At 53.3% G+C, this 11,304-nt stretch overlaps 1 protein-coding gene across 5 annotated transcripts in view; it reads right to left on the reverse strand.

Moving 5' to 3' along the window:
• Window positions 1-252: 252 nt before the first annotated feature.
• The window catches only part of SLC41A1 (solute carrier family 41 member 1), a 20,593-nt gene continuing 9,541 nt past the window's right edge, over window positions 253-11,304 (reverse strand). For 4 of the 5 annotated variants that reach the window (XM_014460925.2, XM_014460926.2, XM_014460927.2 and 1 more), the window contains 9 exons: window positions 8,425-8,532; window positions 7,267-7,338; window positions 6,547-6,691; window positions 6,244-6,390; window positions 5,485-5,632; window positions 4,108-4,187; window positions 3,068-3,202; window positions 2,627-2,775; window positions 253-1,344 (listed from right to left, as the gene is read on the reverse strand). In XM_014460925.2, coding sequence (XP_014316411.2) covers window positions 1,264-1,344; window positions 2,627-2,775; window positions 3,068-3,202; window positions 4,108-4,187; window positions 5,485-5,632; window positions 6,244-6,390; window positions 6,547-6,691; window positions 7,267-7,338; window positions 8,425-8,532 — 1,065 coding nt within the window. In that variant the 3' untranslated portion in view covers window positions 253-1,263. Of the gene's footprint in view, window positions 1,345-2,063; window positions 2,154-2,626; window positions 2,776-3,067; window positions 3,203-4,107; window positions 4,188-5,484; window positions 5,633-6,243; window positions 6,391-6,546; window positions 6,692-7,266; window positions 7,339-8,424; window positions 8,533-11,304 lie in introns of those variants that run through there. The other variant, XM_023759011.1, reaches the window with a different exon arrangement.

The raw sequence follows: 11,304 nt of genomic DNA on the forward strand, positions 1-11,304 counted from the left end.
GAACAGTGCTGGAGACGGCTGACCCTGCCCATTCTGCTGTTGTGGCTCAAAAAACGCAAGTGTGTTTTAATGTTAGTCTTAGCAAAGCAGAATCATGAACAAGTCTGCTAGACAGAAAGCAGACAGTGCACAGCAATTCGAAAGACACTTTGGATTACCTGCCGCTCCGATTTTTCTCTGTGCCCTTGAGTTCCCGCCATTACTACAGACAGCTAAGAAGGATCTGGATTAGAAGCCTGCTAGTGGGCCCAGGACCAGCAGCAGCAGCCGGGAGCTTGTTAGAATGCAGTCTCAGCCCCCCGGCCCCTCAATCTCCTAAATCAGAATCTGCATTTAAACAAGATTCACACGCAGGTTTAAGTTGGAAATGCATTTAGATGCGATGGGCAGGCCCACATCTTCTACGTGCTCTGCATCCTCCCTCGCAGGTGGGCTCCCTAAATCACTACACCTGGCTGAGAATGAAAAGGGTTCTAACGGGAAGGCTCCAGCACAGTCATTGGGGAGGTTTTACCCTTGACTGTACTTTGCAAATGTTGCGGTATGTAAATTCCGCCCTAAGGGGCGCAGATGCAGAAAGCAGAGACTCTCGCAGGATAAAGAAACTAGAGTTGATACCTATTTTTAGGCAAACTTGGTTGTTCTCCTGTCTTCTCTCCAGGGGGGCCGGTGCTTACAGTTCTAGCACCCTTCACATCCCCCCTCCCCTGCACAGCTGCCCGGTACCCCTGTGGCCCTGGCCCTGACCCTGGGTGAGGGCCAGCCCCTCCCCCCAATAACTTCACACCCTTTTCAGCAGAGCCCCAAATTAAGAGTGTGGCAGGAGGACTTCACGCTCTGGAATGGAATGGCAGCAGCTGTCCCTACATTCCACCCCTGAGCAGGCCCTGGGACACATGGCTGAGGAGGCAGCAAAGGATCAGGAAGAACCTTTCTGGGGATCAGTGCCAGGCGGTGCCCCTCCACAGGCCTGGAGAAGAGGAGGGCAGAGATGGATAGTGAGCTAAGGCTTATCCTTCCCAATGCAGGCCAAGGGCTAACCTCCAGCCTCAGACCCTCGCAAGGGAATGTGGTGACCTGGGTGACTGCTTCCGGGAAACTGCATGTGGTAGGTTCTCAGCCCGGCCCTTGCCAAGGTGTCCCAACCCACAGCCTTTCTCAAGGTGGGGGTAAGGGGTGCAGGGATAAGTGATGGCCAATAGGGACTGGTTAAATGAAATTAGGGAGCCTCTCTAGAACAGAATAGAATGCAGCTGTGAAACATCAGGGTGCTCTTCTCTTTACATGTTGATGTGGAATGATCTCTGTGATAGACACATAGTTATGTGAAAAAGGCAGGGCTACCTGTGTGTAAAAGAAAGAGGAAAGTAAGAAAAATAGGTATGTTTGCTTATATGCTTTTGAAACAGCTTGGAGGGCATATAAGAAATGGATACACGGCCGTGACCAGTCTGGCTCAGTGGATAGAGCGTCAGCCTGCTCTATCCCAGGTTCGATTCCCGTCAAGGGCATGTACCTTGGTTGCGGGCATATCCCCAGTGTGGGGTGTGCAGGAAGCAGCTGATCGATGTTTCTCTCTCATCGATGTTTCTAACTCTCTATCCCTCTCCCTTCCTCTCTGTAAAAAAATCAATAAAATATATTAAAAAAAAAAAAAGAAATGGATACACGGATGGCCCGGGAGGAAGAGAACTGGATGGCTGGGGGTGGGGGTGGGGGTGGGGGCAGAGTTAGACCTTTCACTGAGGTTTCACTATGAACCTTTGAAATGTTTGAACTGTAATGTGACTGTTATTACCTATTCACAGACGAATCTCTACAAGTTTAAAATGTAATAATTAGGGTGAGTGTGGCTATAAAGAGGCAGCATGAGGGAGCCCTGTGCTGATGGACCAGTTCTGTGTCTTGACTTGCTGGTGGTTACATGAAGCTACACATGTGATAACACTGCACAGAATTACACACACACACACACACACACACACACACACACACGAGTGCATGTAAAACAAGTGCAACCTGAATAAGCTCTGCGGATTGTATCAGCTTTGATTTCCTGCTTTTGACATCGTGCTACCTTATGTAAGAGGGTACCCTGGGGGAGACTGGTGGACAGTACATGGGATCGCTCTGTACATTTTTTTTTCACTGCCCTGTGAATATATAATTATTTCTAAATAAAATGTTGAAAAACGTAATAACACAACAAGGGAGAATGTCAGGGAATGGCAAGGCTGGACAGGATCCTACAGATTCTCTAGCAACAGTTTCTCAAGCCAGGAAACCCTTTATTCATACGAAGTCTCCTGAGGAAGCCCAGCATGCAAAGCAGAGCCACGGGGAGCTCTGCGGTCAGAGCGCACCTGCTCAGCGCCCTACAACCACCTGCTGAAAACCACCACCTCTGGTTCATTCCTCTCAACTTACAAACACTTCAATCACTGGGCTCAGAGATCATTCTACCACTGGGCCAAAGTCACAGCCTGTGCGTCCGAGCCCCCTGTCCAGTGTTTACCTGCCGTCCAGTCCCGGAGAAAGAGGTGCAGAGTGTCTGATGGGCCAAGCCTGGGCCTCCCCTCCCACCCCTGCAGGGCAGCCCGGCCCCTGGGCCCCTGCCAGTCGGTACCTGGAGCAGTGCGGCTGTCATGTAGAAGACGATGAAGATGAGGGTGAGTGTGGTATGCCCTCCCTGCATACAGCTGATGGTGTAGAGGAAGACCAGGTGTCCTGGAACCACAAGCAGGAAGAGGACCCGGGCCGAGCGAGAATTCACATCTGGGAGCGAGGAAGAGCAGGGGTGAGGAGGAAACCTGGCCCCAGAAGGTCTTTCAACATCAGGAGGTACCACGCTACAACTCCAGGGCAGCAGGCAGCGGACTGCCTCTAGCTCTCCATCCCCTGGTCCCAGCCCCCAGGGTTCTCAGGAAAGGAGAGCCTTCCTGCCTGGCCTGTGCCCACTACGACAGCTGGTATCTGGGCCCAGCTGTTTCCTAAGTGAAGCTCACTGACTGCTGACCCTTCCCTCCAGGGCTGGAGTGGACCCAGGCTGGGGGGACTCTGCCGTTACCAGGACTGAAGAAGGTGGTACAAGGACTGGGGCAGCGGCGAGGGGCCTGCTCAGAGTTCTCCCCGGGCATTCCGTTCATGTGCAGGAAGGTGGAGATGCGGCTGGCCTGCACGGCCACCAGATTGCCCCCGACACCTGCAGAGACAAAAGGACCTTAGACATGGGGGGAGGGAGCAGTCCCCAGGAGGAGAGTGAGACATGGAGAAGAAAGACAAAGACAACCCCCTACCCCCATTCCAGGAGTCTTCCAATCCTCCCATCCCCCCGCTCTGGAGATGTGGCAGACTCATGCGGCCCTGGTGTGGCTGCGTGTGCAGGAAGGGACACAGGCAGATCTGTCGACTCAGGGAGCCTGACTTCTCCAGCAGCGGGGTGTATGCACCTGCTGTTGCACACAGTCCGGGGGATGAGGCCCTGCTTGCCTCGGGCCCTCGCCAAAGCGCCGAGCAGACCCAGGGACCCAATGGTTCTGGTAACCCATGTCAAGGATCAGGTCTGAGCTCTGTGCTCTGGAATCTGGCGCCCAGGAACTATGCTTACTCTCCTTGGCATCCCATCCCCACCCATTCCCTGCTCCCCTCGGCCTTGCTCTGAGCCCTGCGAGGCTGACTCTACAGACTGTATCACCCAACCTCCCGTGATGGTGCTTCTAATCAGATTTGTTCAACAGGAGGCATGAGTAGGTGATCAGAAAGGGTGGAGGAGAGACAGGGGCCAGGTATTTCTTTCCTGTTCCCTCTCTGCTTTGTGGCTGTGGCTTATCCCTGCTGGGGGCAGAGGAGGGCTCTTTCTGGGCTTCCATAACACTATTTTCTCCCCTGGCCCCTTGAGAACTAGGGCTTCCTGTTGCTGCTCATGTCCGGATGCTTCAGCATCTCTTGTTGGTCCTACCCGGCTCTCCCTTCTGGGAGAAGCCCCTTCATTCAAGTCTTGAACTAATTGAGCTGGGTTCTCTTGCCTGCTAGAACCCTGACTGAGGCAAAGCCCCCCAAATCCTCTTTGCCCTCTCCTTTCCCCTGGCAGCTGAGGCCAAACCTCACCGTTAATCACAGGTGTGAAGACAGCCATCCCTGCAAAGTTGGGGTCTGACACAGTCTTGTCCAAGATGAGGCCTCCCACGCTACAAAGACACAAAGACAAAATGACACAAAGGCCATTAAGGGGTTCTGTTCCAGTCCCTGGCACGAGAGGGGCAGGCCCATCTGGCCGTGGGCAGGAAGGGAAGCAAGGTGGCTCTCAGGAGTCCCTGCTCTCCCAGTCCTTGCTTCTTTTGCCAGAACCAGCTGCTGCTCATAACTTTCGGCTGTCACAGTGCTCCCTGAGCAAGCTGATGGCACCCACCTCCCAAGCTGGCTGGAGGCGCCATCCATAGGACAACCTGCTTGTGAGAACCTCTGCTGTTCTGCCTGTTCAGTATTTATTTCCCTTTCCTCAGGGGATGGTCTCTCTCAAACTCAGTGGCTGTGGTTCACATGACATTACTCCTATGAGGACTAGGCTCCAAACTCATCCAATCAAAGCATCACATCCCCAAGGCCACAGTGATTGGTTCAGGAATAATCATGTGACTTAAGGAGAGCCAATGAAATTTTATTTTATTATTATTACTAGAGGCCCAGTGCACGGATTTGTGCACCAGTGGGGTCCCTCAGCCTGGCCTGCGCCCTCTCGCAACCCGGGACCCCTTGATGTAGTAGTGCGCAAAGTGGCAGGCGGCTGGGGAGGAGCCTGAGCCCAGGCACCGTGCCACTCCTGTTCATCCTGGCCCCGCTGCGCCTATCACTGCTGCCTGGTAGCGTTGCACGGAAGGCGGGAGAGGCTTGCATTGCTGCAGCTGCGCTGGCCAGCTGTGAGCCTGATGTCTGGTGCCTGTTGGTCAGCTGAGTGGCACTCCACTGTGGGAGCGCGCTGACCATCAGGAGACAGCTCCTGTGTTGAGGATCTGTCCCCTGGTGGTCAGTGCACATCATAGCAACTGGTTGTTCGGTCGCTTAGGCTTTTATATATATAGATTATTTTTTTTTCCCAATGAAACTTTATAATGGGACTTTGTGAAATTGTTGAGAGAAAGAATCTCTCTTACCACTGAATTAGTACAAGTAGAAAAGTATAAACCGGAACTGCAGGCCAGCACAAGGAAAAGCAGAGCCAAGAGTTGTCGAATACTGGGGCCCTGATGATATAATTTCTGCTCCTGAATCCAGCTGTGCCTTTTTAGTTCCCTGAGCCAAATGCATTCTGATTTTCAATGAAACCCTCTTCAGATGGTTTCTGTCATTTAAAATAGAAGGACAAGTGACTGACACACTATTGAAGGCATTTCCAGGGTCTGTGCCATGCTCCCTCTCTTCAGGCTTAAAAGGGAGTCTGTGGCAGGGTGGAGAGGGTGGGGGTAGGCACCCACGGCCTGAGCCTACCTGCTGATGGCCATGGCAATGATGACAGGCTCCCAGCCCGAGTACAGCACCTCCCTTGTGGCTGGGCTCCGCCGGGCCAGCACCACCCAGACCGGTAGCAGGGCCACGAAGAAGGCACACACCAGGGGGTAGATGTATTTCCAGTTTTCTGAGAAGCAGAGATCAGACGGAGGTGAGCACTGTGGCTCCCTCTTCCCAGCCTCCCCCTGGCTGAACCTGCAAATATCCCAACAGATCAACAGCCACCCCACACTAAATGCCTGGACATATATAACCTCATTTGATTCTCACTGTAAGCCCAGGAGATAGGAGGGGCCAGGCTTTCCCATTTTGTAGATGAGAAAACCAAGGCTGAAAGCTTCCCCAGCACCGGACTCATACGGGACAGAGACCAGATTCTAGGTGTCTTGCTTTGATCCCCAGAAATCACTCTCTCCCCTCCCCTTCTTCATTTTGCAAGCAGATTCCAGCCTTCCGTTCCCTTCCTTTACCCTGTACACCTTACCCCTCCAAGGCAAGCAATAATCCAGCAGGAATATACATATTTCTCTGATACTCTCTATCCTGCCCCTGCTACCTGCATGAACTTGAGATAAGCACTTAACTTCAATTCTCTAAGGTGGGGAGCTATTACAACTGTATTCCAATCAAATAAAGAACGCAGAAGAAATGCTTGCACATTTGCATATACACTAACCATCTCTCCCAACCCCACCCAGGAGTCCACCCGGCTCACACCCTCCGTAGCCTCATCCTCACCCAGCTCCAGGTAGAGTCCCCAGCTGATGCCTGAAAGCAGTGCCAAGGTAATGAGGTCCCCCAGGCTGGCAGCAATGGGAGTGGCCACGTTGTCTGGGTTGATTCCAATCTTTCGAGAGCCAATGATGACCCCAATCATGATCATACCTGGGGAGGAAGGAGAGGAGCCAGGAAGGGTAAGAAGAGGTAGAGGGGTAGCAACAAAAAGAGAGACTGGAAGTGCCAGGCCCAGGTGACACCTCTGGGGCAGCTCTCCCTACTCCCTTTCCCTCGCACCCTCCTCCCCTTCCCTTCCCTCCTTACCTAGTACCAGGGAGGCAATGAAGGCTGTGGCCACACTGCTGGCACACAGCAGAAAGGCATGCGGGATGCTGAAGTGGCCGTCAGGGATCCAGCCAAAGACGACAGCTGCAATGGACGCCAGGAAGCCCACCACTGTGGCCTGCACCTGAGGGGGGAGTGGTAACTGGAGCACTGGGAGCAGAGAGCTTCTTAGCAGAGACCTTGTCCTGGCCCTCTGCAGCCCAGGAGGTAGGTGGGGCGGGACTGTCCAGTCCTCCCAAGCAGGAATGATGTCTTTATTTGTTTAGTTTCACACCAGACACTAGTACTGTGCAGTGCACCCCGCAGGAGTCCAGGACATGTTACTGGTGGAATGAGTGTTCCTCTGCGGACTGGGGTGAGGTTCAATGGCGCCTAGGACTTCAGCCCAGAGACAAGGCTTGGGCCTCAAGGGGACACGAGACAAGGGCGGTCAAGGACATGTCAGCACTCCGGTGTTCGGAGTCTGATCTGTGGGGACATGAGCCCCCTGCAGCACTGGGAGCCGAGAACTGACACTGAGATGCCGAGTTTCTTGGCTGCTTTCCTGGGAAACCTGGTTCCCTCCTAAAGCTGCTTTCGGAGAAGCCAGCTCGGCAGGACGCCGGAACTTCACCCGGGGCCCAGCTGGGGCTGCCCAAGCTTTTCATCCCTGACCAAGGAGGACGCCCAGCCCAGTCTCTCTGGTTCCTGCTGTCTTACCTGAATGAGGGCCATGTTCCCAGTGATCATCCGCCAGAGCTCCTTGGGTGTGTCCATGTGCCCGATGTTGGCCTGGGAGAGGGAGGACAGGGGGCTGGAACTCCAGGCTGGAAAAGGCCTGCAGCTCAGACCATTAGCATCCAACTGGCTCAGGAAGCAGTGCATGCGCCCTAAGACTCTGGGACTAGCCCCGTGGAGAGTGAAGCAGGCACGGGGGGGGAGAGTGAGAGGGAAGGGGCTCCTTGAGCGCCTGTGGCGGGTGGTGGCAGGAAGGGGGCTCCTAAGGCAGTCTCCTCCTCTCAGGAGAGCTGCTCCCGACACCTGCCCAGCCCAGATTCCACCCTCTGCCCTGCTCATCAGGACAGCCCACTCCTGCACAGGTGAGAATGGCCCGATGGCCCCCCAGCTCTGAAGCCCGCGTGCTGTCCTCAGGAAGGAAAGGTTAGCTGCTGGTGCAGGACTGTGGCCGCAAGTGTGTTTGGGAAGGAGTGAGGAGGCACAGGAGGCCAGGAGCAGGGCCAGTTGGGGCAGAGCAGGCTGGCTACCACTTCTCTCTGCTGCCTTCTCCCGACTGGTGGCCACGCAGGGACATCTCTGCCACCTGGTTCCCCTGCCTCCTGAGTTTTATTGCCTCCCACCTCCTACCCCCTGGTCCTGTATCTGGTCCAGCCTTTGAACTGTCATGGCTGATCTAAGGGGTTTGGGAGGTGGGGGTGATGAGCACCCCTCCCCGGCTATTCCTTCAAAGCCAAGGGGGCAAGGGAATGGGATGGGAGAGGCGGGGCAGGCCTGGCTCTGCTCCGGCCCAGCTGCAGAGTAGGGCTGGAGATCAGAGGCGGCCCCCATCTGTGCAGGTGGAGGGACCAGCATGATGCTTGCCTGTCAAAGCTGCACAAACAGTCACGAGGCGGGTTGCAAAACAGGGGGTGGGGCAAGCGTCCAGGGACGGCTGAGACATCCAGAAACCGAGCCTGGGAACCACTCGAGCAGGGAGCCCCTGCCAGGAGCAGGACACCGGCCCGGGATCTCCCTACACCTGCCCACCCCAGCCCCACACCCCAGGCCTGGGCCGCTGAGGAGGCCAGTCGCAATCTCCCAGCCTGGCTCCGTGCTGCCCAGAGTCCTGCATACCCCCGTCCTCCCGGCCAGGACACTCACTGCGGTGGACAGCCTCGATGCCAGGGTCATTTCCAGGTTCCCCTTCAGCCCCAGCAGTGCAGGCACCAAGATGAAGACCTCTGTCACCTTCTGGAAGACTTCCCAGTGCTACAAGGTGAAAACAGATCTCAGGAATTTCAGTGCCCCAAGGGGCCGGCTTCGAGGTTGAACAGATAGTCAGGAATCAGGGGCTTGAGGAGGAAGTGGGATCAGCAGGGAGTGAGCACATCAGCCACTTTTCCTCCAAGAACCCTGGAACCAAACCAAGCCCATGGTGCTCCAAACAACACAGTCCCCCCGCAGTCCCCCCTCCCCCCCCCACCGCCCAGAACAGGGGAGATGTAGATGTAGAGGCTTCTCTGGTCAGGAGACCCTAGCCTGGCTCTACTTCCACTGCCTTCTATTCGGCCAGGGGGAAGAGAATGGTGAAGAGCCACACCGCTGAGTCACCCTAGGTGGCTGACACCCCAAGTTCCTTTGAGATTCCCCCTCAAATCGCAATCCCCAACCCCTCTGCCTTTAGTCCGTTTTCTCTGTGGCCTCAGCCTTGGGTAGTGTTGTCTCAGCTGTTGAGAGCTGGGCTCCACGGGGCTGAGGAGATTAGGGTTTGTTTGGTTTCTATCTCTAAGGGCCTTGGGCCTCAGCCATCGTAATTTTCCTTCTGAACAGGGTCTGAATTAAGACCGTGGTCCCCAAACCTCAAAATGCTGGTCTGCAAGAGGCGTTTTATTTTGCCTCTGCACTCTCTCACCCTACATACTTCCCCCAACCTCTCAGCGAGGAGACGCAAGTGCACCCCTGCAGGGAGAGACTGAGCCGGGAGGCAGGAGACACGGGTTCTAGCCCGACATGTTAGGCCTGGCTCGCCCCCAGGTCCTCCAGCAAACATCTATCACGCAGACTGTGCTAGGCCAAGTGCTCTACATGCATTTTCCATTTCACCCTATCAACAACCTGGTGAGGTAGGGGCTATTTTTAACCCCATTTGGTAAATGAGGAAACAGGTTCAGAGAGCACTACACCCATGAGTGCTAAGGGGGAAAAGTGGGAGCCAGGACTGGCTATCTGAAAGCTACTTTAGTGGCAACTGAAACGGAAGACTTGTGAAAAAGGCTGGGATTGCGGCTCCCTCCCTGGCCTTGGCAGCAACTGTGGGTTCCTTTATTTGTTTTGAGAATGGAAAGACTTCAACTTTGGGGAGGGCGGAGGGGGCAGGTGACCAGGCAGAAGTACAGAGGTTGAGGCAACGTGCTGTAATGTCCTGGACCGACAGCCTTAGATCTCCCACAAGACACCCCAGGGAGGGGCCTCACGCTGTCTCTCCAACATCCTCCCCACACTGACCAGGGGGGACCTTAGGCAAGTTACAAGGACCTCAAGTTACTGACTATAAAAATGTACAATTCAGGGGCCAGATCAAAGGGTCTCTAAAGGCAATTCCAGCACCAACACTCGATAGTTAAGGATGAGCAAGGTTGCAAATCGGACCTACAACGATTAGGATGGCTACTATTAAAAAAAACACCAGCCCTAGCCAGTTCGGCTCAGTGGATAGAGCGTTGGCCTGTGAACTGAAAGGTCCCAGGTTCGATTCCGGTCAAGGGCACGTGGGCTCGATCCCCAGTGGGGGGCTTGCAGGAGGCAGCCAATCAATGATACTTTCTCATCATTGATGTTTCTATTGCTCTCTCCCTCTTCGTTCCTCTTTGAGATCAATAAAAATATATTAAACAAACAAAAAACACTAAAACTTCAAGTGTTAGCAAGAATGTGGAGAAATTAGAACCCTTGTGACTGTTAGTGGAAATGTAAAATGATGCAATCACTATGGAATGTAGTATGGCGATTCCTCTAACAATTAGAATAGAATCTATCACATGATCCAGCCATCTCACTGCTGGGAATATAGCCCTAAGAGTTGAAAGCAGAGTCTCAAACAGACCTCTGTACACCCATGCTCATAGCAGCATTAGTCACAATAGCCAAAAAGTGGAAACAACCCATTGGTAGATGAATAGATAAATAAAATGTGGTATATACACACAATGGGATATTATCTGGCCTTAAAAAGGAGGTGTATCATGTCACCTGCGACGACACTGATGAACCTTAAGGACATTGTCCTAAGTAAAATAAGCCAGACACAAAAAGACAAACACCTCTGTATGTATCTAAAGAAGTCAAACTCATAGAAATAGAAAGTGGGATGGCGGTCCCAGTGGGTGGGAGCAGGGAGCAAAGGGGAGCTGGTGGTTCATGGGCACAGAGTTTTCGTTTTGCAAGATGACAGCGTTCTGGAGACGGATGGTGGCGATGGTAGCGTAACAATGTGAATGTACTTAATACTACTGACCTGTGCATTCAAAAGAGGTTAAAATGGTAAACTTTATGTTATGTGTTTTTTTGCCACAATTAAAAAAAATGATCAAGGAGATCAGAGAGGGCTGGGCCAGGACTAGAGACCAGGTGAGGCTGGACACTGGGGGTCCTATAAGGCAAGGACCTCTGAGAAAGAGAGAGAGAGAGAGAGTGTTTAAAACATATATATATATGTGTGTGTGTGTGTGTATTTTTTAAAATATATTTTTATTGATTTCAGAGAGGAATGGAGAGGGAGAGAGAGATAGAAACATCAATGATGAGGATCATTGATCGGCTGATTCCTGCACACCCCCTACTGGGGATCCAGCCTGCAACCTAGCATGTGCCCTTGACCGAAATCGAATCTGGGGACCCTTCAGGCCGCAAGCCAAAGCTCTATCCACTGAACCGAATCGGCTAGGGCTTAATCATTTATTTTTAATTGAATTTAGAGGAAGGGTAGAGGGCAGATAGAGACAGAAAAATCAATCAACAATTGTTTGCCATCTTGCATGCTGG

Source organism: Myotis lucifugus, unplaced genomic scaffold, assembly GCF_000147115.1.
Source record: "Myotis lucifugus unplaced genomic scaffold, Myoluc2.0 scaffold_145, whole genome shotgun sequence".
In the NCBI taxonomy this organism is placed as follows: Eukaryota; Metazoa; Chordata; class Mammalia; order Chiroptera; family Vespertilionidae; genus Myotis; species Myotis lucifugus.